The sequence below is a fragment of the Leptidea sinapis genome, chromosome 1 (assembly GCF_905404315.1).
Source record: "Leptidea sinapis chromosome 1, ilLepSina1.1, whole genome shotgun sequence".
NCBI classification, from domain to species: Eukaryota; Metazoa; Arthropoda; class Insecta; order Lepidoptera; family Pieridae; genus Leptidea; species Leptidea sinapis.
The window spans coordinates 8,736,460-8,763,077 of NC_066265.1; the positions used below are offsets into that span (position 1 = coordinate 8,736,460).

The 26,618-nt window shown below is 35.1% G+C and overlaps 2 protein-coding genes across 5 annotated transcripts in view; one reads left to right on the forward strand and one right to left on the reverse strand.

The window, feature by feature from the left end:
- Positions 1–25,444, reverse strand: LOC126970329 (clavesin-2-like). Of its 4 annotated transcripts, none has more exons than XM_050816215.1 (7): positions 24,519–25,444; positions 8,720–8,871; positions 7,998–8,151; positions 6,837–6,941; positions 4,975–5,122; positions 3,738–3,954; positions 1–1,000 (listed from the first exon to the last, which is right to left on the reverse strand). In XM_050816215.1, exons 2-7 carry the CDS (start codon positions 8,856–8,858, stop codon positions 846–848), a joined length of 918 nt encoding a protein of 305 aa, XP_050672172.1. In that variant the 5' UTR covers positions 8,859–8,871; positions 24,519–25,444; the 3' UTR covers positions 1–845. The 4 variants fall into 4 exon arrangements, with proteins under 4 accessions (XP_050672172.1, XP_050672237.1, XP_050672406.1 ...); XM_050816280.1 differs by lacking the exon at positions 24,519–25,444 and adding an exon at positions 9,086–9,226; XM_050816449.1 differs by lacking the exons at positions 1–1,000; positions 3,738–3,954; positions 4,975–5,122; ... (1 more) ...; positions 7,998–8,151; positions 8,720–8,871 and adding exons at positions 15,309–15,837; positions 17,205–17,421; positions 19,197–19,344; ... (1 more) ...; positions 21,509–21,662; positions 24,103–24,251 and having other exon boundaries at positions 24,519–25,387.
- Positions 1–26,618, forward strand: part of LOC126971584 (cuticle protein 16.8-like) — a 112,077-nt gene that overhangs the window by 10,875 nt on the left and 74,584 nt on the right. The gene's annotated exons all lie outside the window — the stretch shown is intronic.

Consider the following 26,618-nt stretch of genomic DNA (forward strand, 5'->3'; position numbering starts at 1 on the left):
AATAAATAAAAAACAGATATGTTTTACAATACAATATACAACGAATTAAACAAAGTACAGAAATACAATTAAAAATTTAATCTAGAAAACAGGGGAAACGGGGGAAATGTTTTTAAACATAACATTATATCTATATATAGTTGTGGTATTCATTGCGTCAAGCTAAGACAAAGATCAGCTATCGTGCTGGAAATATGACGCTGACCTGAGGAAGCAAACGGACTCAGCCAAACGGGTAAGAGACCTTAGGAATAATTTAATCACTCCAAAAGATATTATCACCTTAGATTATATATACGTATAGATAGACTGTGACAGCATTGAACACTTCGAAAAAATAGCGACCAACTAAAAGGCTCTATTTCACGAATACACGCACACTAAAGCAAAGTGCTTAACAAATCGCAGATGTAAGAGGTAGTTGTCATGTACACTAAAGTTATAAACCTTGCCTGTTAACTGGCGTTGCCCAACAGTAAGATGCTCTATCTAGACTATGATATATTATCTATGACTATCACTGTGTTCTCGTCTATTGATCAATTTGATAAATATATATTGACCCCGAGTAAATCACTCAGTCCATAAGACATAGACTACTTCAACATGTTTGAAAATAATTTTAATATAAATGTTATAACTTTATACTAATTAATCACAGAAAATTCAACCCAAAAGTCCTCACTTTTAGCCAACATATTACCCCCCTTCAACTGTCGCACAACCGACAGTGAGAAGTATGTCAGTTGATGTCCAGTTCCTTGAGGAATCCGTATGCGAGACGTACGTTTGCACGGGACTGGCGGTGCTCGATCGGCCGCAGCGTGCAAATACTAAACAGTGTATCAGTCGATGTCGAGTTTCTTGAAGGATCCGTATACAAGATGCTCGTTCGCTCGGCCCCAGCGCTGCTCGTTCTGACGCAGCTCCTCCGACACGCGCTTTTTGCTCTCTGTTGCGAAGAACGCGGCATTGTCCCTAAGCTTCATCAATATGTAATCTGTGTAATAAATTATATGTAGCTTTTATAAACATAAAAAAGAAAGACTTGAAATGAGCGCACGAAATTATTTAACAACATTGTGATTTTCAGTTGCATCGCATAACCTTAAGGGTCACAATGGAAGGAATTTCATTTAAAATAGAATTGTGGGAATATGGATGGAAGTACTTGTTGAATTAATAGATTCATCCATAAATATATGGCGTTTATAATTATTCATATGGACCCCATCATCTCCTGAGTGTGGTTTGTGGAGTTTGGCGGCAGGTAGCTGCACTAAATACTCCTCGCTGTAGAAGAAGGTCATTGAAATTACATCCCTGCATAACGTAAAGGGATGGAATCGTCGACACATTGTCGTATTGGGTATATGCCATTCATGCATTTGTGCAGAAAACATTGTGAAATAGTTCTAGTTGAAATTGAGTCTTATTAATATTATGATTATATCGTAATAACAGAGGTCAAGAGATTCATTGCATTTAACATGGAAGTATACTCTAGCCTTTAAGATCCCTAACTTGAATAGGCAATACTGTACAGTGATGTTTCCACAATATGGCTGTGTAATTTTTCTTGACTTTGGGAAATGCGCGGTTGTGGAATGCATCAACGAAGTGAGATTGAAATTTCCTATTCTGAAATTTGGCTGCTGATATTAGCCTGAACAACTAAGACGAAATGGCAGAGAGAGCACACATCCACTACGAAACGCCATCGTTAACTAGAAATGAAATATTGTATCACCTGATAAATCCCACCAGAATTCTAAGCATAATTTATCCGTAGTTGTTTTCACCATAAAACTAAGGTCGCAGTTGCCAAGAATGCTGGTATAGACTTTATTAAGAATACGGTATGGCTTTATGGCACTAAAGGGAGTTTTCTCAAATACGTTCTGAATTTTTAGTAAGAAGTAAATCTGCATCTTCTAAGGGTTGAATTAGACTAAAATTTGCTGACCTATACGTAGATTATTCACAGCATACACACAAGTTTGTTCTGGTTCTCGTCAATGCTAGCTCTCGAGCTCGAGAGATAATTTAAGTCGCATAATGATGGAGAGTTGTTACAAGAAGATCTTTACGCTGTTAGTGACTGGGCCAGAAGTAACAAAATGATTCTCAACGCTCATAAATGTGTTCATATTAAAATCACGCGGCAGAAAAATGTAATATCCACAACATATTTTGTTAATGACCTTGCCATCAATGAAGTAAATACTGCCAGAGATCTAGCAATTTTAATTGACACTAGACTTTCATTCAAACCACATATAGATGAAGTTGTTGGAAAGGCGACGAAAATGGTTGGGTTCATTAAGCGTACTTCAAAAGATTTTAAACAGATTAATTCTGTCATGTGTTTATACAATGCATTTGTTCGGTCGCATTTGAAATATGCTTGTGTGATTTGGGACCCCTTTTACAAAATTCATGTTGATGGGTTGGAAAAAATACAACGGTCTTTTACTCGATTTCTGGTATACAAAGACACAAAACATAGCGGTTCATGCTTACCATACAGCCAGAGGCTAAATATTTTTAAATTAAAATCTCTCGAAAATCGTCGTCGTGTTCAAGATTTGCTATTTTTATTTAAATTATGTAATGGTATTGTTAGTGCCCCAGAAATATTACGACAAATTGATTTCAATATACCCCGCCCCGGTGCAAGGCTTATTAATCGTGAATTCTTTCATCTTGCTATTCCGAGAACTAATATTGGTCCACTGCAGCGCTCTATGAGATCATTTAATGAGCTCCTTAATAATAATTTTGACTCCAAGGATATGTTTGGGATGTCGGTGCTACAATTTAAAAGACTTTGCAACAGTGTTATTTATAATAGTTTTTAATTATATATATGGTTTGTTTGTTTTACTCATATTCAACATAAGAAATAATTTGTATTTTTAACATTTATTAAACTTTAAATTACTTTGCGTTTTTTGTACTAACATTATCTTTAATAATACAACAGAGCTGTACATACCTGTAAGAAAGCTATTCTGTTCATAATGTTCGTTTTATATTTTTCTTATTTTTGTTTAGTTTAGAATAGCTTGTTGGTGTGACTATTATAAATATAAATGGGCCATATGCTCGATGGCCTCAATACAGCTTCCCAAGGAGTAGGTCTCAAAATGAGCATGGACAATACGAAGATCATGTCAAATGTCGATGTCGCACCTACTCCTGTAACAGTTGGGAACTGCAATCTCGAAATTGTTGACGAGAGAGACGTTGGACAAAAATCCAGCTGGGCAGGTCCAATTACGGAAAAGAGGTCGTAGTGTTGGTAGGCCCCCCATAAGATGGGCCGACGATCTGGTCAAGATCGCCGGAGTAGGATGGATGAGGGCAGCGCAGGACCGATCGTCATGGCGATATTTGGGGGTGGGCCTTTGTCCAGCAGTGGACAAAATGATGATGATGAAATAGTATTGTACAATTTTTTTTAAAGTTATCACCCTCACTTCTGGGATTAAATACACAAATTCGTTCAAAAGAGCGAAACCTCAATTCAATTTACTAATATATTTAATTAGATCCTGTATATGAAGCCACAACCTGAGAGTTGAACAAAGACCTATCAAGATTTATGAACGTGACGTCACTCGAACGATTGGCTCAGTGGAAAAGCGCTCGCACGGATCGTTCATAAATATTATTTTCAAATTTAATTTGTGTAATAATATTGTAGTGTTATTACATGCAGTTTGTCATTTTACCTTTGCATTCGCTAACAGTTTTGTATTCCCCGCCGACATCTTTCGGGAAAATTTGAGCAGGTATGTAGCTGTGAAGGGCTGCAATTCCGTCACTGTATATATGTATAGAGTTCAGCAGCTCACTGTTGAGAAACGGTTTCACCATAGCGAGCAACCTATCGATAATTGACGATGCGTTTATCAAATGTATATGTTTTACTTTCAATGGTATGGCTTCCTGAAATTAAATAAATGATAATGTTAATTACATTACATAAATTCAGTGTCGTAGCGTGGTCCCTTATAAAAAATTGCTTGGCGGCCCTTATGAATGGTAAAGATTTCTTACAAAAGAAAAAAAATGTTTGCGTAAAAATAAAGGAAATGTTTATTCATCATAAATATTACCCGTCACTCTTTCCAAATTTTTTACAAACAATTCAAATTAAATATACCTACACTCTCCTTGCCTTTTAGGGCAAGCTGCAATTTTTTTTATTTATTTTTGATTTTTAAAGGCTTTCTATTATATTAATTTGTAGCTACTTAGCTGGTAAATAGGTAATTAAGACTCAGTAATGCAGGTGCGGAAAGAGGAAAGAAGGAAATGTAGAATAAAGAAGGGGAAATTAAGAAGGCAAAAATTTAAAAAGTCGAAATAAAGCAGGTCATAAACTTATAATCTATAAGGCGTATGGAAGCGAGTCAGAGCTCATCGGTTTACATCGCTACGGAATAATGGTATGTAAGCATGCCTACCTACGAGTAGTAAAATTGCGAAGGTCATTTCTATTTTTTTTCGGTGGTCGTATGACTGTGACAAATACTTTTCTAAATAAGTTGTATAAAACGCTGCTTGCTTTGAATATGCATTGTAGATTTTGCCTACTTTAACTTAACGAGTGGGTGTTCAAGTTTGGTAACCTGAATCAAATTAAATGAAATTAACTTTATCGCTAGTGGTATATTCATTTAGGTTTCCAACGAGGTAGGCAGGGCTTAACTGCCTAAATAGTATGCATGCAACTGTCTAATAACTTTATAATATTCAATTTCGAACTAAGGCTACTGGAAACCATAGCGCTGCCAGCTATTTCGGTCAACGGATCAGCCTAGCTATCCAACGCGGAAATGCTGCCAGTATTTTTGGCACGCTATGTAGTTGTTATGTAGTGAACGTATTTTAAATTTAGTTTTAAGATTTGTTTTGTTTGAATAAAATTTCTAACTGTTTTCAGACACTTGATAATTCTCTCACCTGAAGATAAAACGCCATAAGTTGAAGGCTACGTAGATCAATTTTGGTAATGTGGCCGAATGTATAGTTCGCAAAATTGATGACTAACTCCAACGCAGGCCAAGTCCCTTCCTCGTACTGCCACAGATCTATAATCATCAGCATGGCTCTGTAACGTAACGTAACAATATAGAATAGGGCAAGCGTGCATTTGAAACTATAGGTATATTCCACCTAAGTGTGAAGGAATATGGTGACTGACCCAATTTGATGTCATGGGGTTTACAAGTACGTACCTGCAACCCCATAGGTCATTTAATGATGCTTTATAACTCAGGTCATAATATTGATATTAGCACTATTATGGACGGATAAACTAACGAGCCTTTCTCTCTAAACCGGTCTTGTATAAAACACTAAAATTCACATTTTGCCATTAAGTTATTGTAGAAACTAAAGGAGGTTGCACATCAACAAACTTTTGCATTCACAGGTCGAAGTTGGAAAAAATCTAAGCAACACTTAGAAAGTTAGATATATTTATTTTTCTCTGATGATTAAACTTCTCCGAATATTCAGACTTGATAAACAAATGCATACTGGCTTCAATTTGCAATAAATTACATTTTAAGTCTTAAAAATAAATAAAACCACATTGTCGCATACAAGGGCATATCTTAAATGTGTTTTATTTATTTTTTTAGTTAAAAACTATAATTTTAATTTTTTTTTAATAATAGTGGTATTTGTTTACTCTGGAGACGTTATTGTTCCAGTGGATCACCTGTGTTAGGTGGTCCGTCAGAACGTAGGTACTATATTATTCATTATTTGCCTCCGATCGCAATATACTAAGCCAGAAAAGTCTTGCAGACATCTATAACAGGACGGTAACCGTCAAGGTTTGAGACTGTAGGAATAAAATATTTCGACCATATTTCTATCAAGTTTCAACTATAACGCCCTCGATTGTTTTTTACCTGAGTCCATGGACAACTCATCAATTTCAACACAAATTCATAGGCTATCAAAATCATGTCTTGTACATTACATAACGTAACCAACGTGAAAACTACACTTTGGAAAATATATGTCTTAGACTTGAGAAGAATAGGCAAAAGAAAATCTCAAAAGGAGAAGTAACTTTCTGTTCAGAGCTAATTTTTTAATTGTTAAAAAATAGCATTCAATTTAATGTCTTAATCTTAATCTTTGACTCCGATAGAGGCCGCTTCTAAGGGTTTCCTGCATAAATACTGAGCTGGCAAATGTACTGACAATGAACAGTCATATTTATTTCTTTAAATTTTTCTTTGAGAGACTGTCTATAACCAAGCTGATATATAGCACGAACAGCTCTCTTTTGCAGAGCAAACACTATATCAATGTCAGCAGGATGACCCCATAGTAAAATACCGTATGTCATGATGCTGTGAAAATAACTGAAGTACACTAATAGCGGTCGCAACATTCGTGTACTCTCTAATCTTTCTAACGGCATATGCTGCAGAGCTGAGTCTATCTGCTAGATGGGCAATATGTGGAATATTTCGCTGTCAGACCGACATATATTTTAGATTCATTTCATTATTGTCACGGGTTTGGAAGATCTTACACCTTTTAGAGTCAATCAATAATTAATGAGGAAATAGAAACATCTCAAGCTGAGGCTTAGTGAGTTGCAGTTACAGTCCGACAACTTAATGCATGATCGTCCCACGGGATGTCAGACGGTCCTATTGACGGGGTAAAAAGAAGCGGGAAGCGGGTTACGACAGTCTCACTCGTTCCCTTTCTCCACCACATGCTCACATTTTCAGTCGGACTAGGTATACCTATAGTGAATGTGCGATTACATCGGTCGGCTGGTGATTGTGACATACTTGAGGCCATCCGTACAGCTGAACGCACTGAGGTCCGTGTTGACGAGCTCCGAGTAGAAGACCGCGTTACCGTCACGCGAGCGCCCTCCCAGCGGGGTCATTACTCTGAAAATATATAGATGTGTGTACTGTTTATAAGCCAGCAGTCCAAAGATAATCATTCTCTTAAATTTGTGTTAAAGTTAGTAAAGTTAAGATTTATTTATATCAATATACGATATATCTCTACCTATATTGTATGTATAATAATACAGGATGTTAAAAAACATGTACTAAATATTAGGCGTATGTTGGTATAAGTAGTTTAAGAGTAATCACGTACCAAATTATAAAAGTTTGGATACCTCTGCCTGTGGCCTTTTTCATTTTTCCCCGCCCATACACCCATTTCATTCATGCTACCTGAAAAGGTCCGGTGGTTGGCGGGCGGGCGTCGACATTCAACGAAAATTTTGTATTATTAAATACTTAATTCATTATTATATCCACTTACTTAGCGTCCGATATATTTAGTGTTACGTTTCACGATATCGTTGTAACACCGTCGTGTTAATCTTAATCGTATCGAATACTGTAAAACTCTGGGCTCTCTTTTCCTCCTCAGTGTCTAGACGCAAGTTGCCGCGTAACTGAGTGAGTGTAATTTGTAATTTTGTAAAGCAATTATTTTAATTAATCCGTGACATTGGTCAAATGACAGTGGTATACGATGTGAGGCGAGGCCCGCCTTACTCATTTGAGCCGCCGCCATTGGACCGAGTTCAGAGCAATGACCATTTTCAACGGTTTATAGGTAGGATAAATAAGTCTCAAAACTCATGATTTTTAAGACCACATAGTATGAAATGTTCTTTTTACAGTAACATTTAATCTAAGGGGTTTGAATTTTTTATTTTATTTTTAGTGGTGTCTCTGCATTCTACTTCATATCCGTGTCAATAATCGTACAGGGTTTTATCACAGAATATATTAATATAGAACACAGAATAGCTTCGAGTTCTAGCAAGAAGTTTCAAATTGTGAATAGAAGTATCACAAAAGATTCTTGAAAAAAAAAATACGTTAGTAATACTCATTAAATTATTATTAAGGTATATATTAATATTTGAAACAGTTTGAAAAGACATAGAGGAAACAACTGTAGCTGTTTTTTTTACTTACACTGCATTCATCATTTTCGTCATGTTAGAGTCCAGTGTTCTTGACTGAAAGTATTCGGTCATTTTGGTCCGGAAAGTGAAATTGAGGTCAAGCGTCTGCTTGGTGACTTCAGTGCTCCTGTTACAGCTATGATACGCCAGTACCAAGTCCAGATCTGAAGTCACACCGTTACATAAGTCACCGAAATGAAATGTCGATTTTTTTTTCATTTTTGAATGACAAAAAAAAATCAATGTCTTATTACTCAGCTGTCTTGACATGTTGCTATGCGTTCCGTTAGAGCTAGTTGAGAGATCATATGAGAAAGAATCGTATCTTTGACCACCATGATGGTGCGTTATTATGGAACTAGAAAATAAGATCAAAAAGGGTTTTTAAGCTTCTAAGAATAAATTTCAAACAACACAATGACTAATATTCGAATAGAAATCGGGCAGAGTAACGTCCTAACTAATCAACAAGTTTTATAGACGTCTTCACCCTGTCCACCTGTCACTGTCAATACAATTTAAATAATTACTCACTACAAACAATCAATACGAAAACGGACAGAGTTTCGGTGAGATGTTCACAGTCCGACGACACACGAAGTGGCCTCCTGCCGTGGTGGTTAAAAAAAAATCATAATTATCAATAATAATAATATTTGTAGAATTACACCAGACACACAACACCCGGTATAGTGGTAGCAAGTCGTAATAAGCCACATTATATCGCTTCACCTGTAATGTGCTGCTCGGGTAGATGTGGTTGGGTCTGAAGCCATTTCCTCAGCACCATCACATCTTCCGGCGTCACTCCATGATTCTTCTTGTACTCTTCCTCTATGGGAAACTCTTTGGCCTCAACGGCTTCCATCATCACAGCCCAGCTACTGCAAGCACTTAGGTTCTACATCGCTATCCAAACTCAGAAGAAGTTTCCACATGAGTCAGGGAGCATAATTTAGAAGGTATTTTTTTAAAACTTACAATAAATTTAAAACAAATACCAAGAATCAATCCAATAATAGCTCAGAATAATAAACCATACATTAATTTTATAATTGATATAGACATCCTTAATAATTGTTGATATTGTATAAATACCTTGTTTTTTGATGCCGAACAAAACACTGTGTTTCGAGTATCTAGAGTGCAGTGCGCTCGAAAATCGAGACAATCACATTGGTGCCAAACCACGGCCAAACTGTGCGCTATAATCCTATAAACACGCGAGTTATAATCCTGAGATAGCCTTGCAGAGTATCCACTCAATCAATAATTGATATCACGGTACATAATCATTTGATAACAACATTGTTGCGAAGGTGTTAAGTACGCTTATCTGTTTTTTATGAATGGAACGGACGAGCAGGACGGTCAGCTCATGGTAATTGATGCCCTCTGCCCTTTGCAGTGCCGATTGAAAAACCCAAAACTTCTGAGCGTCTCTACAATTGCACTCGTCACCTTGAAAGATTAGATTTTAAGCCTTATTTGTCCAGTGATTTCACTAGCTCTGCGCCCTTCAGACCGAAACAATCATTATTTACCTTGCCCTGTTTATTTATTTGGATCAAATCTAGTAATTGATATTTGACCCCCTTCCTGTGATAGTTTGAATTGAAATTTGGTACACACCCTTAGTTCTGATGACGATACTTGGTTGTCATATTTAACTTGTGTGTTTCCTGATTTGATGAAACAGAGTAAAGTCATTCTATTATTCAAAGCTGGTTCTTCTGACCCCACAAATTTTAGACCAATATCTATTCTACCGACGCTAAGTAAAATATTTGAAAAGCTTATTTTACAACAATTGCTTAATCATTTTTATGGTAACAATTTAATGAGCACTAAACAATTTGGTTTTTCAAGGCTTGAGCTTATTCAACAAATTTTTGAAGCCTGGGATAATTGTCAGGATGCCGTTGGTATTTTCTGTGATTTATCCAAGGCATTTGACTGTGTTCATCATGAAATCTTAATCAGGAAACTACATCATTATGGTGTCAAGGGAGAAGCACTTGGCCTTCTGAAGTCTTATTTGGGCAACAGGTTTCAGATGGTTGAAGTGAACAATAAGAGGTCAGCTGGATCTCCCATTAACATGGGCGTTCCACAGGGTTCGATTCTTGGGCCATTCCTATTCCTTGTATATATAAATGATTTACCATACTTTGTACAAAATAAACATGAGATAGTATTGTTTGCAGATGATACTTCTTTACTTTTTAAACTACATAGACAGCATACTGCTTTTGATAACGTGAACAATGCTATCTCCAAAGTAGTGGAATGGTTCACTACGAATAATCTCCTTCTTTATGAAAAAAAAACCAAATGTATTAAATTTTCCCTGCCTAATGTTATACTGGTTGACACAAATATTGTAGTAAAAGACGATGAGTTGAAACCTGTAGATAGAACCGTATTTTTAGGGGTTACCTTAGATACCAAACTTCAGTGGGGTCCTCATATTATGAATTTGGCGAAAAAGCTTAGTTCTGCAGCATACGCAGTTAAAAAAATTCGGCAACTTACGGATGAAAATACCGCGAGGTTGGTCTACTTCAGCTATTTTCATAGTCTGATGACATACGGTATTTTACTTTGGGGACATGCTGCCGATGTTAACACCATTTTCACACTGCAGAAGCGAGCTATTCGTGCCATCTATAAATTAGGACCAAGAGTGTCACTAAGGGAAAAATTTAAGGAAATAAAAGTTTTGACTTTGACATCGCAATACATATATGAAAACCTTGTTTATGTAAAAAAAAATATAAATTCGTTTAAAAAAATTAGTGACACTCATAATGTCAATACTAGAAATAGGGATAGGCTTGCTGTTCATGTAAGTCGACTCCAAAAAGTCACAACTTCATTCAGAGGTCTGTGTATACGTTTTTATAATAAGGTCCCTATTGACATTCAGAACTTACCTTTAAATGAATATAAATTAGTGCTAAAGAAAAATTTGTATACAAAAGGGTACTATAAAATATCTGAATCTAAAAAACCCTTGGGACTGAGCTGCTGGGCTGTTACATGTCTGTCTTAGTTTGATAAATGTCATTATAGTTATATAATTTAAATATTAATATTGTTTCTGTTTTTTAATCAATTTTAATAATCATTATCATGAGTTATGTAATTTGAAACAAAATTGTAACTAGAGGCATTTAGTAAGTATTGCATTATATGTAGATGAACTTAATTGTTTTGTTATTCGGTAGATTTCTCGTGGCAGGTATCGTCATGCTCGCTTAAATGCCTCTGCTTGTGGCGGCGACGTGGGGCGGGTCGTTCCCTTCCCTAAAATATGGTCGAGGGAGACGATGGCTGATCCATGCGTCATGCTCGTGAACGGGTGCTACTCGTGGGGGCTGGATGATCTTGTTACCGGGAGGTCTGCTTGATGTGTTTTTTTATTATTATTATTTCCTTTAATATTTCCTTTATTATTTACTTTAAGTTAAAGTTATTATATATTTTATTTAATGAAATGCTCACATAATGCCTCTATTTATTTACGGTATGTGTGGATTGATGCATCTACTATACTCAATAACTCTTGTGTTTATAAGTATTAATTTACTGTTTTTTCTTTTTTTGACTTACTCATGTAAGCCTTTCAGTTTTTGACTTTTGAGTATTTTTGTTGCGTCACTTTGCATATATTGTAATTGAAATGATTTGTAAAACAACTAAAATGTAAATCTTGACTTAAAAGAGTGGCAATGAGTTTCTTGCTACTTCTTCTCATTAGCTCAACCCTTTACGAAGTAGCGGTAAATTCAATTGGAAACAATATTTATATATATTTTTTTGACATTCATAAGTGTCATTTTTGTGACCTACATGAATAAAGTGTTTTTGAATTTGAATTTGATAAGATTTCAGACATTCTGTACCACTGCAAATCTAATATGGGTATCAAATGAAACAGATTGCCTAGAAGAATATAGTTCACTATAGAAATGATGAAAATCCAATATCGCCAACCAAATCGTATGGTATTTTTTTTTCACTACCCCTTCAATGAAGGTGTATAATGAAAGGGCAGGTCAAAAGCTGCATAGAGAATCATAGAATTTATAAACAGCCAATACACAGCTACCTATACGAATAATGAAAACAGACAACTAATCAATATAAATAACTACCTCAACTTAGAATCGGGATTCAAGGATGTATTTTGGTCCCTTGAAAGGCGAAGAAAAAGTATAGAGCAAAACATGCAGAAGACAGTGAAATTAAAACCCATAGTCGACTAGAAAAATACAGAAAACAGTTAGCGTCAGAGACGCCTGAGCAACATAAGGCCAGATTGTTAGGCCAACGTGAGAGATAAAGGGATTTGGTAGCGTCCGAAAGACCTGAGCAATAAGGGACCAGGCTAAAAAAGCAAAGTAAGCGACAAAGAGAGCTGGTAGCGTCCGAAATACTTCAGCAATGTAAAGTCAGGTTAAATAATCAACGTGAGCGCATCAAGTACCGCTGAAATGAAAATCATATACAAACGTTCGAAAATGCTATTAGAACATCGTGCATTCACGTTTGTAAAAGTTGCACAGAGCGTTGCTGTACAGCTAATCATGTACATTCAGCGGAGCTATTCGACTAAAAAACTGCACTGCAACACGACGCCTGCCAAAATGATCAAATTTAGACACTATATCGGTATTTCACTAAGCAGGCTCTTGCAGTTATTTCGCAGGAATGTTGCGGTGCAGGAATACCTATTCCACTAATTAAACTGCACTGTAACTACACGCTCACTGCAATATCATCGTAATCTTTTATTAAATGATTTTGACATTTGAAATGTAATGACAGCAGTTTTCGTGCAGTTATTTTGCAGGTTTCATGAAGTAGATCGTAAGCAACTTTTGCACTGTAATTTTTAGGATGATAATACACAAATTTTAGTTATGTTATATATAATAGATACATGGATTTTTAAGACTAAAAAATAAAATATAAAACTAATATTAAGTCTTAAATATTATCAAGAAATATTATTTTCACAAAAAACTTTATCACAATTAAATTACCACATTTTAAGTACGAATATATATGGAATGTGTATGAAAGAATATATATGAAAGTGATAACTTAAACCCATTTAAGTTAAACTATTTAAAATTGAAATTGTTTAACTTGAGAAAAGCTTATAAATTTTTTGTAGATATATTAATATGATAATGTAAGGAAAGGTTATTAATAAATTAAATCTTTTTTAATTTTCAAATATATTTTATTCTATATTATGTACATTAGAATAATGTGTATGTACATTTTTAGTATCATTATTTAATTGTATAAAAGTAACAATTGGCTATAATATAATATTTAAGCAACAAAGTTTTTACATTTTATTTTATGTAAAAATCTAGCATAGATGGCTTGACAATAATTAATTATTGAATATTAACGAATACGGTTGTATCGGCTTGAACCGCTTGCCTGTATTAAAAATGGACGAAAAATCCAAAAGAAAAACTACAGACTATAGCTTGCCTTGCAAGCTTGGGCGAAGTAAAATAAAAAAATAAACCAAAAAAATAAATTATGAATGGCAAAGAATATAATAGTTGGTATCAGTAAGCTAATTAGGTCTGGCAACGTTACAGTTTGCACATAATAATTTGCAATGCATGATGAAGCATAGAATATAATCAGGCATGTTTTCGAGCAAAAAGTTTATATGCAATTTTTTTAGTACCACCCGCTCATGTAGACGTCTGGCATTCCACAACCGCGCGTTTCGTTAGAAACTTCTTGCCTCGCACAGCCACTTTGTGGAATCAATTACCGGCTGCGATTTTCCCGAACAGATACGACTTAGGGACCTTCAAGAAAAAAGCATACTCCTTAAAGGCCGGCAGCGCAATTCTTGACACACCTGATGTTGCGTATGTCCATGGGCGGTTGCCTCATCTCTCCCCATCCCGTGAGCCTCTTGCCCGTTTGCAAAAAAAAAATTCAACCTTAGATGATTTATACGCATAATAAGTACGTACGTACGTATTATTACGTATTTTACTAGATAGCGTCTCTTGCTGTTAGAGCAAAAACAAAAACAGCTCAAGAATATTGGTTTAGTGTACGTGACAAGCTAACTCTTACACTCGCGATTTGTATGACTCTTTGTGTTAGTGCGCGTGAGTTGCTCAAAATAGAGGTTAGTTCTTAACTCAATTTTATTTTGACGTTTTTACAGCTGTCATAGTCCATCCAGACGTATAATTGATCTAAGATTTTTACGCCCAAAGTGTTCTATCTCATTTCGCAGACATCCTAGCGTCCTTTCAGGATAGCTCAGCCTAGAGGTAGCCCTAGGGTTCAAAAGAATTTTGAAGGATGTGCCTTGTGCCATATACAATTGAAGGCGTTCGCTATATCCAGACACCTTTTACCTTGCTTTGGATTGTCGCCGATAGGTATAAGGATTTAGGTTTTTCTAAATTTACAAATATAAAGGATAATGTAAAAATCCGCCCCAGTATCAATGAACATGGAGTTTTCATCAATGTTATTTCAATATTTTATTCTATAGGTAGCAAACGGTCACAAACTTATGAATCAAAACATGTACCTATTTAAAAGTAATTGCACCTGACGAATTATAATTATCATAGATATATTATTGATCTAGTATAATACGTCTATGATATAATTATGACAGACAAATTCATCCATGCAGCTTAAAAAATTTAGATTTGGGTTGCAAAAACCTTTAATTTACCTTGTTTATTTATGCTTCCCCATTTTTTAAAGATTGATGATTTTAAAGATCGGTGAAGCAATTTACGAACAAAGCTCGCACCTGCGTCTCTGCTCACCGAGATAGTCTCGCTAACATGGCCGCCGCGCGTACTTCGATACCTACATGGGGTAGGATACATTACATACAAATAATAAGTAGAGAGTAGCCCCCTTATTCATAATGGTCCGCTAACTTTAAACAGCCGCTTAGGAGTGTTTTTTCTCATTCTGACTTAGGTCAACAGAAGAAGACAGAGTGAGAATTAGCAATGCTTTAAGTTAGCAGACTATTATGAATAAGGGAGTAAGTAATAACATATTTAAAACATTTTTTAATTTCAGACGGTGCTGGAGCGAATGATACATAGACACGGAAATGTCCTTTGAGTGTGTATACATTATGCTAAATAAATTTATTTTTGTCGTATACTACTTATAAGTAGTTAGATTCTGGTTTTTTTGTACTTTTATTCACTCCATTTTATTAACACTACTTAAAATTACAGGTGAGCTTTTTTCTTAGGTTTACTTTTCAAAAGAAATAATAACTCAGCTATGGTTTTATTTAGTGAATTATGTCTTTATTATAGTAAATCTCGATCTGTTAGGGGAAACGTGTTATGAATAGATGATGTGAATAGATATTTTATGAAGTTAACAAATAAAGTTATTAGTTTTATACTGCGACTTGGGTGTCTATCGGGTATGTTCAGTCTCTTGAAGGAGTTATAATATGCAGTATAATTGTGCGCTCAGCCCTGGCGCTGCTGATTCGGCCGCAGCGTGTGAGCAGTAGGTCAGCAGTGAGCAGTATGTCAGTCGATGTCCAATTCCTTGAAGGAGCCGTATGCTAGACGCTCGTGCGCTCAGGTCTGGTGCTGCTGATTCGGCCGCAGCATGCGAGCAGTAATATCAGCAGAAAACAGTGTATCAGTCGATGTCGAGTTTCTTGAAGGAGCCATATACAAGATGCTCGTACGCTCGGTCCCAGCGCTGCTCGTTCTGCCGCAGCTCCTCCGACACGCGCTTTTTGCTCTCTTTAGCGAAGAACGTGGCATTTTCTCTCAGCTTCTTCAATATGTTATCTGTTAAGTAAGTGATATGTATCTTTTATTACCCTTTAAAAGCGAGACTCGAATTGAGTTTAACAAATTATTTTCAAACATTTTGATTTTCAGGTGCATTGCAAAACCTTAAGGGTCGCCATCAAAAAAAAATCATTTAAATAGATTTGTGGGAATGTGGAAGAATTGAATTTATTTAGTGTATTCATGATTCAAACCGACAGCGTCATCTTGTGTGGGTGGCTTGTGGAGTTTGGTGTGATGCTGGAATTTTGCTGCAGTTAGCTGCTCTGAATAATCCTCGCTGTAGAAGACGCTTGTTGAAGCAACATCCCTACATAACGTGAAAGCATCGAATCGTTGACACAGTATTGGGAACCTTGACAATTCAATGAGGCAAATGACAATGAATTTTATTAATATTAACATTTAAAGTCGAAGTCAAAGTCAAATAAACTTTATTCAATTAGGCTTAATTTAAGCTTTTGAAACGTCAACATATTTTTTTTTAAATTATTGAATCAACCTTAAGTTCGGAAAAAGTTGAGCTCGTGAGAAGAACATACAAGAAAATCAACGGCCACTCTTTTCAATCAAATAGAAACGTCTGTATTGTATAAAACAACTTAGTTTGTAGCTGCAACTAATATGTGAATCGTGTTTAAAATAATATAAATTATTTCATAAAAAGTAATAAAGAATAAACTGTATAAATATAAATTATCGTATAACGGATGCATCAACCTTTAGAGCTTTAATACATTGTTTGTCTATGGATGCTTCGTGAACATTATGATGGTTATGACTGTCATATTTAGTAGTCTTAAATAGATAAATTAGTTGTCTTAAATAGATAAATTATGATAACAATTATAACTAAATAAACGGCGCGCTGTCAACTCCACAACAATGAATGAATGAATATGCAATATATTACTGACATGTAGAAAAAACAGTGTAGTTGTACGCTAACAAAAAAGCCATTAACCATTATTACGAGCTACTTGTTTCAGCATGTAACGTTGATAAAAACTCCGATGAAGTGATAAGCCATAAAGGTGGCCCTTCTCGGGAAACCCATCGCAAGTCAGCTTCATTAGAAGCGCTTTGTGTCTTACTATGTTTGCCCGCGAAATATCTGTTGCGTATCGCAACCGTGTCAGAAGCTTTTTTTTTTGGCGTAGGGCGATGTCACGCTTCCACTATAAAACACGTCCGGCCAGGACATATCTGATTCATAATAATTATAGACTCTTTACATTATGAGATCCATGAATCAAAATAAACCGATATTTTTTTTTAATTCTCACCTCACTGCTAAATATATATTAGTTAACGTTTCTTGAATTTATCTACAAATAATATTGTAGTTGTATTTATCAATTTACCTTTGCATTCGTTAAGAGTTTTGTATTCTCCGCCGACATCTTTCGGGAAATGTTGAACAGGTATGTGATTATGAAGGGCTGCAATACCATCACTGTATATGTGTAAAGAGTTCAGCAGCTCACTCTTGAGAAACGGTTTCATCACAGCGATCAACCTATCGATAATTGGCGATGTGTTTATCAAATGTATCCGTTTTAATTTCAATGGTATGGCTTCCTGAAATTAAATAAATGATAATTTTAGTTACATACTATTTAACAATGCATTCGAAAACGCCTCGGCGGTTTATTTGGAAGTGTGAGATTTCGACTCCATTTATGGGTGAGGTATTTATGAAGATCACCAGCTGAGCGACCCTGACGGAAACCGTTCTTGCAGTCGCTGATTAGCTTGCGCACTTTTTTGTGGTCGTATGACTGTGACTAATAGAGTTCTAAAGATTTTGTATGAAACGTGGAGATTGCCTACCGTAGGTATTTTAGTATCTAACTTAAAGAAAAACTTAATAAGAGTGGGTATACAATAGAAGTTTGGTAATAAAATAATGCAACCAAATTTAAATAAATTAACTATAACACTAGTGGTATATTTATTAAGGTCCCTAACAAGGTAGGTACTGCCTAATTGCCTATATAGTATGCACGCCACTGTTTGATAGATACACGTCAACTCAGCAATATAATGTACTGTATAATACGAGGGCAGCACTGAAAATTTCGGGAATCAAGGAAGTGACACAACATTACTATTTCAAAATGTATTTATTGCTTTTCGAAGTATTCTCCGCGAAATTTGACACATTTTTCCATACGATGGAACCAATCATTGAAGCAACCATTCCATTCGGAAGTTAGGGTCTCCAAAATGGCCGTTTTGTAGACGTCCACAACTTCTTCAGGTGATGAAAATCTCTGACCACGCAATTTATTCTTTATTTTAGGGAAAGTATAAAAATCATTAGGGCTTAGGTCGGGGCTGTACGGCGGATGGTCTAATAATTCTATGTTTTCTTGTTCTAAAAACTCTATTGTTCAGTGCGCGGTGTGAGAACTCGCATTGTCGTGATGGATGATGATGCGGCGGTTGCAATTCTCTTTACGGAGTTCAGAAACGACCTGTGGGAAACAAATGCTAGCATACCATTCTGCATTAACCGTTCTTTGTCCCTCAAGAGGAATAGTCACAACATGGCCGGTTTTGGAGACAAACGTGGCCACCATTTTTTTTTGCAACACTCCGTGAACGAACAATTTTTGTTGGCTTTAACTCATTTTCGAACACCCAAACTCGTGACTGGTTTTTTGTTTCGGGTTCGTACGCATATATCCAAGATTCGTCACCTGATACGATGTTGTACACAGCCACACCACACACACACCGCTTTTGGCTGTTCACAGAGCAAATGCGGTATCCATCGTGAAAACAACTTTTTTACACCTAATTGTTCATGCAAGATTATTTGTATTTGACTCATGCCAATGTCTAAAGTTGCCTGAATTTCGCGGTATGTCACATGTCGATCTTCCTCAATCAGCTTACGCACAGCATCAACGTTTTCTTTGGTGACTGCAGTTTTTGGACGACCTTGACGGGGATCATCACTGAGCTTGACACGTCCACGTTGAAATTCAGCAAACCAGCGATAAATTGTGGTTTTGGATGGGGCTTCATCATCAAATGCAGAAATCATCCGGTCAACACACTGTTTTTGTGTTAAACCTCTTCGAAGGTCATACTAAATCATCGCTCTAGGATTTTCTCGACGACTAAACAAGTTTGAAAAGACCTTGTGACAAGACCGAGTATCTTTTTTCAAATAAATAAATGGTATTCATTTTTAAAACGAAGGAGTTTTCAATTAAAAAGATTTTAATATGACAGGAACAGTGGAAATATTGCATTCCCGATACTTTTAGTGCAGGCTATGTAACATTGTATGTTATATGATATTCAATTTCGAACTGTTTTTAGACACTTGATATTTTTCTCACCTGAAGATAAAACGCCATAAGTTGAATGCTACGCAGATCAATTTTGGTAATGTGGCCAAATGTATAGTTCGCGAAATTGGCAACCATCTCAAACGCAGGCCAAGTCCCTTCCTCGTACTGCCACAGATCTATGATCATCAGCATGGCTCTGTAACGTAACGTAACAATATAATAGGGAATGCGTGCATGTGAAACTATAGACAAATTTCAACTTGAAGTGACGGTACATGGTGACTGGCACAGTGACTTCATAGGGGTTGTACTAAGTTTTTACCACCATTAATGGAAAGAATATAGCAGCTGTCTACTCTAAATGTCACGAGGGGCTGCTGAAAACCATTGTTTGATTGTTGATTTCTTCTGCACTAACACTAGTAGGGAATCACGCACGCACATTATTTTTTTATTTTAATAATATTTGTTACCTTATTTAAGTATTTTAATATTATAATGAATATTGTAAATTAGTGTGTTGTGTGTTTTTTGGTTGCTAGTAAAGTGTTTTCTATTCTAGTCTAAAATTAACATTATAATATTTAGTCTGTGACTCTTTGACTCATCATGTTATTGGAATTCTTCATACAGCTTGTTTTTGGACAGAGGCCGCCTCTAAACGTTTAACAGCTTCAATGTCTAAAGAAAAGTAAAGCACTTAAAGTTCGTATCTCTCTAATGATTTTGATTCAAGATGCTACTGCAATAACAAACATTTGCTTGTTTAACTTCGATTACGCAATACTCTTTTCTCAGACTAATTTTTTAGTAATTATAAATTAGAAGACTAGTCGTAGTTATTGACTTCATATTATGTACTAGACTTTCGATAAGTACTATCATTTGTTGTAATAAATAATTTTTGCTGTCATATAAACCATAGATATGAAATATCTTACACTTTATCAATCAACAAATAAGGATCTTTCAAACTGAGGTTAGCAGCTGAAGTAAGTGAATGTGTCATTTCGTCACCGTTGGGCGGTGCATTATGTGATTTTGACATACTTGAGGCCTTCCGTACAGCTGAACGTACTAAGGTCTGTGTCGACGAGCTGCGAGTAGAAAACCGCGTTACCGTCGTGCGAGCGGCCTGCCAGCGGAATAATTACTCTGAAATGATACAGATCTGTGTACTATGCTTACAAGTCAGCAGTCCAAAGCTAATAGTTTTCTTTAATGTGTACAAAAATAATACATTGTAATACAAGAGTGACAATAAATACCTACGCCCCCGGGCTTGTTAACGCGTGTATCAAATTACGTTTTTCAATATTGTTAGAAATAGTAAAAAGCATATTATCAAAGAATTAAAATAATATTTCAGCATACTTTCAGAGCACGTTTTTGCAACTGGATTTTATTACAATGAAACTAGGCAACGGGATAACACGGTACATAGACTAAGCTTCATACAACTACGCAAAATCGTTGCACTACTACCAGGATTCGGGACATGTGTGAGTGTCCAATTGCCGCTTGTGTACGCGGCGAATCTAGATATAGCCGGTTGACGATCGCACAGACAGTAATTGATAATCTCAGGATTGGCGAGACAGACGTATGGTTTTATTAATTGCAAGCTTGAATATTAATAATTATTATGGTTGTTTACTGTACTCTACTATGTACTGCATGAATAATATGAGAAAAATAAAAATGTATTATATTTTAACTATCCCAAGGACTCCAATAGGAAGAAAATTTTTGATAATATTTATATTTGTTTGACCGTTTATTGAACCAAACTTTGGCTATGGGAAAATGGGCTGTCGTAACTGTAATCTTTGTATGAAATCTTGTGTCTAGGGCTATTTAATATCGATGATCAAACCCAATAAAAATCATATAAAAAATTGTTTTCTTTAGTTTATCTTAACTTTTTGTGACAACCCAACCAAAACAGGTAACAATTCTGTCCGCTTTTAGGAAGCTTAAGCTCTGTATCGCTTTATTTACTCATGTGACGGGATCATAGACACGCTTTTACAGCCTATTCAATTTTTGGCAAAATATTTATTAATTATAAAAATATCTATGAACTATTTTGAAATAAATATATTAAAATTAGTAATAAAATAAAATAACAATTTAAAAGAATTTTAAGGATTCAATGGTACGTAGATACTCATTCAGTTTTTCTTGTCAAACGTTAAAATTTAAATATAGTAAAACAAAAAATTCTTAGTAAATTTATACTAAATTAAAATTCGTTAGTAATACTTATGAAAGTAGTATTTAGTTATTGCAAATTTTAATATTTTTAAACAATTTAAAAAGACTTGGAGAAACTGCTGAATGCTCCTTGTTTCACTTACAAATTATTCAACATTTTCGTCATGTTAGAGTCCAGCGTTCTTGACTGGAAGTATTCGGTGATTTTAGTGCGGAAGGTGTAGTTGAGATCAAGCGTCTGCTTGGTGACTTCAGTGCTCCTGTTACAGCTATGGTACGCCAGCACCAAGTCCAGATCTATAGTCACACCAGTCACCGACATTAATAACCAACAAAAAACAATGTCTTTGTGCTCCGCTATGTCTTGACATGTTGCTATACGTTCCGTTGGAGCTGGTTGAGAGATCGATCATATGAGAAAGAAGGACCAGTGGGACGCTCCTTTGCACAGGATTCCGGCTAGATTATGGGTACCACAACGGCGCCTATTTCTACCGTGAAGCAGTTATGTGTTAGCATAACTGTGTTTAGGTCTGAAGGGCGCCGTAGCTAGTGAAATTACTGGGCAAATGAGACTTAACAAGATCTTATGTCTCAAGGTGACGAGCGCAGTTTTAGTGCCATTCAGAATTTTTGGGGTTTTTCAAGAATTCTGAGCGGCACTACATTGTAATGGGCAGGCCGTATGAATTATCATCATCAGCATGATCATCATCAGCTGAACGCCCTGCTCGTCCTTTATTTTCATTAAAAAAAAAGAATCGTATCTTCGACCACGATGGTGACGCGTTATTAGAACAGACAATTTTAAATATTTTTTAGTAAAAGAAGGCAAAAATTAACTTAAATATTAGTACTCAGAAATACATGAATAGGTGTGAGGAATTTAAAAATAGTGTCAGACTTATTTTAAAAATATTAGCAACTATGGAAAATTTTAATAGTTAATTAATCAAATTAAAAACAGCACTGTAAAAATATATATTCGACGACCCATGTAGCCGAATGGTTAGCGACCCTGACTACTAAGCTAGAAGTCCCGGGTTCGAATCCCGTGCAATCATATAAAGGTGCAATCATTTATATGATGAATATGGATGTTTGTTTCCGAGTCATATATGTTTGTATGTATGTATTTATGTATGTTTAAGTAAGTATTGTATTGTATTAAATATATCGTTGACTTGTACCCATAGTACAGGCTATGCCTAGTTTGGGGCAAGATAATTTGTGTAAAAGTGTGTCAATATTATATTTATTATTATTATTTAAGCAGAACATTCAAAGCTAAAGTTCAATACTATAAAACGAGATAATATTTCACTATCACTCTTAGCTCCTTCGCGCTTATTGCAGAAGTGAGTGATACAATAATGAGTTGACATTTACTTATGAAAGCAATAATGATAAAATCAGCTAATTTTAATCAGGTAACATTATAATAAATGATTAAATGTTATTAAACGGCCGATGTATCCATGGGGCATATCTATTTATGTTGTTAAGAATTTATTCGATTAAGTCACCAAGATATAATACTCAACAAATGTATTGATAGTAGAATTTTTCCTGACCTAACCACAGTATAATTAAACCTTTGTTCAGATCAGGTAGAAATTGTAATTTAAGACTCACTCGATTTACTCGCGGCAGGTCTACCATTAAAGCTACTGTCTATTTATTAGAGAACTTTTGTGGTGCCTGGGATGTGTCCCATAAAGCTGTTAGTGTTTTTTGTGACTTATCCAAGGCCATTGATTGAGACTCGCATGAGACGTTACTCCGGAACGATACTCATTACGGAATTCATGGTATCGCTCTGAATTTTATACCAATTAAAATAGGAAGCCAACGCATACAATAATAATCATTATTCTAAAGCACACTCTAAAATATAATTTATAAATGCTTGACTATTTATGATGATCACTTTTATTCTTCTGAATAATAATATTACTTTTATCGCTTCTTCCACCTCTTGTTTCACTGTGTCAAAGATACTCGATAAATATTCTATACATGATTGTATGTTATGTAAACCGCTCAACTCTTCACGAATTTTTGTTATTTCAACACTCAGAGTTGCAGAGGTGATTTGCTCTTCGTTTCTTATCACCGAAAGCCCCTCAGTAACAACCGTTTCTTCCGTAGTTATAGTTGAAACTTCTATACTACTTCACAATAATGTAGACGGAGATTTGTTCTGACAGATCAAACAAACCCACTGCCCTCATAAAATAGGTGATTTAATTCCCAGTGGAACAGTAGATTCAAAGTGGTATTTCGTTTAAAACTTTACGTATTAAATTCTTTAAAATGCTCTCAGTCGTAGACTTGAACCACGAACCTCTCAACTGTATATCACCAGAAATCTATGGCTCGCTTCACTAAACTAACGACGTGGTTATGCTACCATTTGAGTATGTGAATTGTATCTTATGAATTTTGAAAGATTGAAAGTTATTGTACACATAAGTTATGTGAGTAATATAATACCACTTCCACTATAAGAATTTGAAACAAATTAAAAACACTGTTTCGAGTATAAATCTTTAAAATTTTGACTGCAAACAATAAACTGTTGAATACGGAAAAATTTTTTAACGGAACTAACAAAGAATGACTATACTGTTTGCAGATGACACCTATTTGACCTTTGAGTTAAACGTAAACAATTTGTTGACCAAATAAATTCAAGGAGATATTGAATAAAGAAAATTTAAATTTGCAGATTCACCTGTAATATGTCGCTCTGGTAGATGAGGTTGGGTCTTAAGCCATTTTCTAAGCACCATCACATCTTCCGGCGTCACTCCATGATTCTTCTTGTACTCTTCCTCTATGGGAAACTCTTTGGCCTCAACGGATTCCATGTTCTCAGCCCAGCTACTGCAAGCACTTAGGTTCTACATCGCTATACAAACTCATGAGAACATGCTTCTTATGACCTTTAGTTCCTTAACATCCGTTAGGGAGCATAATTTTGTATATACATAAATATTATAAAGATTTAATTTTTAAATACTTACAATAAATTAAAGAAGAATTAAGCCTGAATCAACCCAATAGTAGCTCATAAAAATCTCAATAAAACATACATAATTTTTTTAATTGATAGAGACATCATTAATAATTCTAATGTTGTATAAATACCTTGTTTTTGGCGTCGACCACGATGTGGTACCGAGTGTCTAATGTGCAGAGCGCTCAAGGCTTGAGACTCGAGATAATGACATTGTTGCCAAACCACGTCCAAACTGTGCGCTCGACACACGAGTTATAATCCCGAGATAGCCCGAGATATCGTTGTATATCAATTCAATCAATAATTGATATCATAGCGCATAATCTTTTGATAACAACATTGTTGTGAAGGTGTTACGTACGCTTGCCTTCCCTGTTGCTAGAAACTCATAAGAAAAGTCAAAGAATTACTGTCTTATACATAATGACTTAGCGGAGATTTAAAACATCGCTGATATACGCTTCTTAAAAAATGGTATTCATAATCGCATATTAGAGCTAAAACGCTCATTATCTCTTCGATAAAGCTGACGTGACTTATACCCTCTTATTCATAATAGTCTGCTAACTTAAAGCGTTATATTATAAATACGGCAATTAGTGTTTTTAAACGGTTTTATTTAGCTTTCGCTGTCTATGTTACGGACGTACAGTTTCCAGCAAAGTTTAGTTATGGGAGGGATACAGGAAGAGTGTTGCCATTTATTTTTAACCGACTTCAAAAAGGTATTATAATTAATTAAATTAAATAAATAATTATAATTCGATCGGTTTTTTTTATGTATGTACCGATTACTGTGAGATTTATGATCCGATTTATGGACTTCTTCTTTAGCTCGATGCGGAATAGATGCCATTTGGTCCCATAAAAATTTTACATAGTTTCTAGTTTGCCCAGTAGTTTTCATTTTATGAATATTTTTTATGAAAATGTTTGTCTACCTCAATGGTATAATTGTTTTTTGTGTGCGTCATTTTTAGGAGTTTTCATTCCGGTTGATTATATATTATTATTATTAACTGACACCAACAAAGTAAAAAATAAAAAAAACTACTAATCTAGAACAATACAATCCAAGTGAAACGACACGTGCGCTCAGTCAATCTTAATAATTACAGTAAATAAGCTGTTTATAATATTAAGATTTATTTTGTTTAAGGCTTGGCACCGACTTAAAACCTATGAATAGGTAGCACATATAAATGATAGTAGATATTTTATTAATATTAAAGGTAAAGGTTTCCAAATGAGGTGTTTAAATTATTTTTAATTAAAATTCAATTAAATTTTTAGTTATTTGATACTTTTCTGTTTTTGAGGTCGGTTTTTTTAAACGTAGTTTTTTTTTGTCTTGTAATAATGACGCTCTGAATGAATTAAAACTAGATATGTAATAAATTTAACAACTTGAAAACAAATAAATAAAAAAAAATAGTTAAATGGTTTTATTGAAAATAAAGATTAAATGGATGACAATGTAGGTACTTAAAGCTATAAAATAATTTGGTAGGTCCTAGGTACCAGGCATCATATCACTTTCCTCGTAAATCTTGTGCATCGATCATAGAAAATAATGAAATCGTCAAGTCTACCGCTAGGTACATCATAATAGATGCTATTTACATATTATCTACGCAGGGTACGCGTGCCCATTAATGGTTTCATTGCACGAGTTAATATAGAACTGATTGCAATAGAGCATTTATCAGACAATAAATTAATCATCATCTGATGCTTCTAAGAAACCAGTAGGAGAGTCCTTTGCACAGGATGCCGGCTAGATTATGGGTGCCATAACGTGTATAATGTGTAAACATGGGCGCCAGACAGACATTGAGACTATATTTTATAAGAAATCACTAATGCTCAATGAGATTCATGTACATAGAACGTCATTGCTAATGCTAATAAAGAAATTGGTCAAACGTCAAATAAAACCATTTGATACACCTATTTACTAACCATATTTGACGCAATGTAAGTCTGATAAATTTAGTTAGCACAGAAAAAACGGTGAAGCTCAAAATACCATCAACGCGGAAACTGTTATAATAAATAAATACAACTCAATACTTATGTTAATTTCCGTATCATAATTACAGTATCCGTGAAACGATGATTATATTTTATACCTGTCTTATATTTTTAATCCGATTTTATTTATTTTACTTATCTCTGGTAACAAATATCTGTTTGTAAAGTTTCTAATCAATTCCCTCATACCTTTG

What these genes read in the sequence shown, in the direction of transcription:
- LOC126970329 (XM_050816215.1), bottom strand. Translation starts at nt 8,858, where the DNA reads ATGATGGAAGCCGTTGAGGCCAAAGAGTTTCCCATAGAGGAAGAGTAC. An exon ending in ACGAAAATGATGAATGCAGT is followed by an intron (nt 6,942 to 7,997) that starts GTAAGTAAAAAA and finishes ATATATTTTCAG; the next exon opens with AGTAATGACCCCGCTGGGAG. An exon ending in TTATGGCGTTTTATCTTCAG is followed by an intron (nt 3,955 to 4,974) that starts GTGAGAGAATTA and finishes ATTTAATTTCAG; the next exon opens with GAAGCCATACCATTGAAAGT.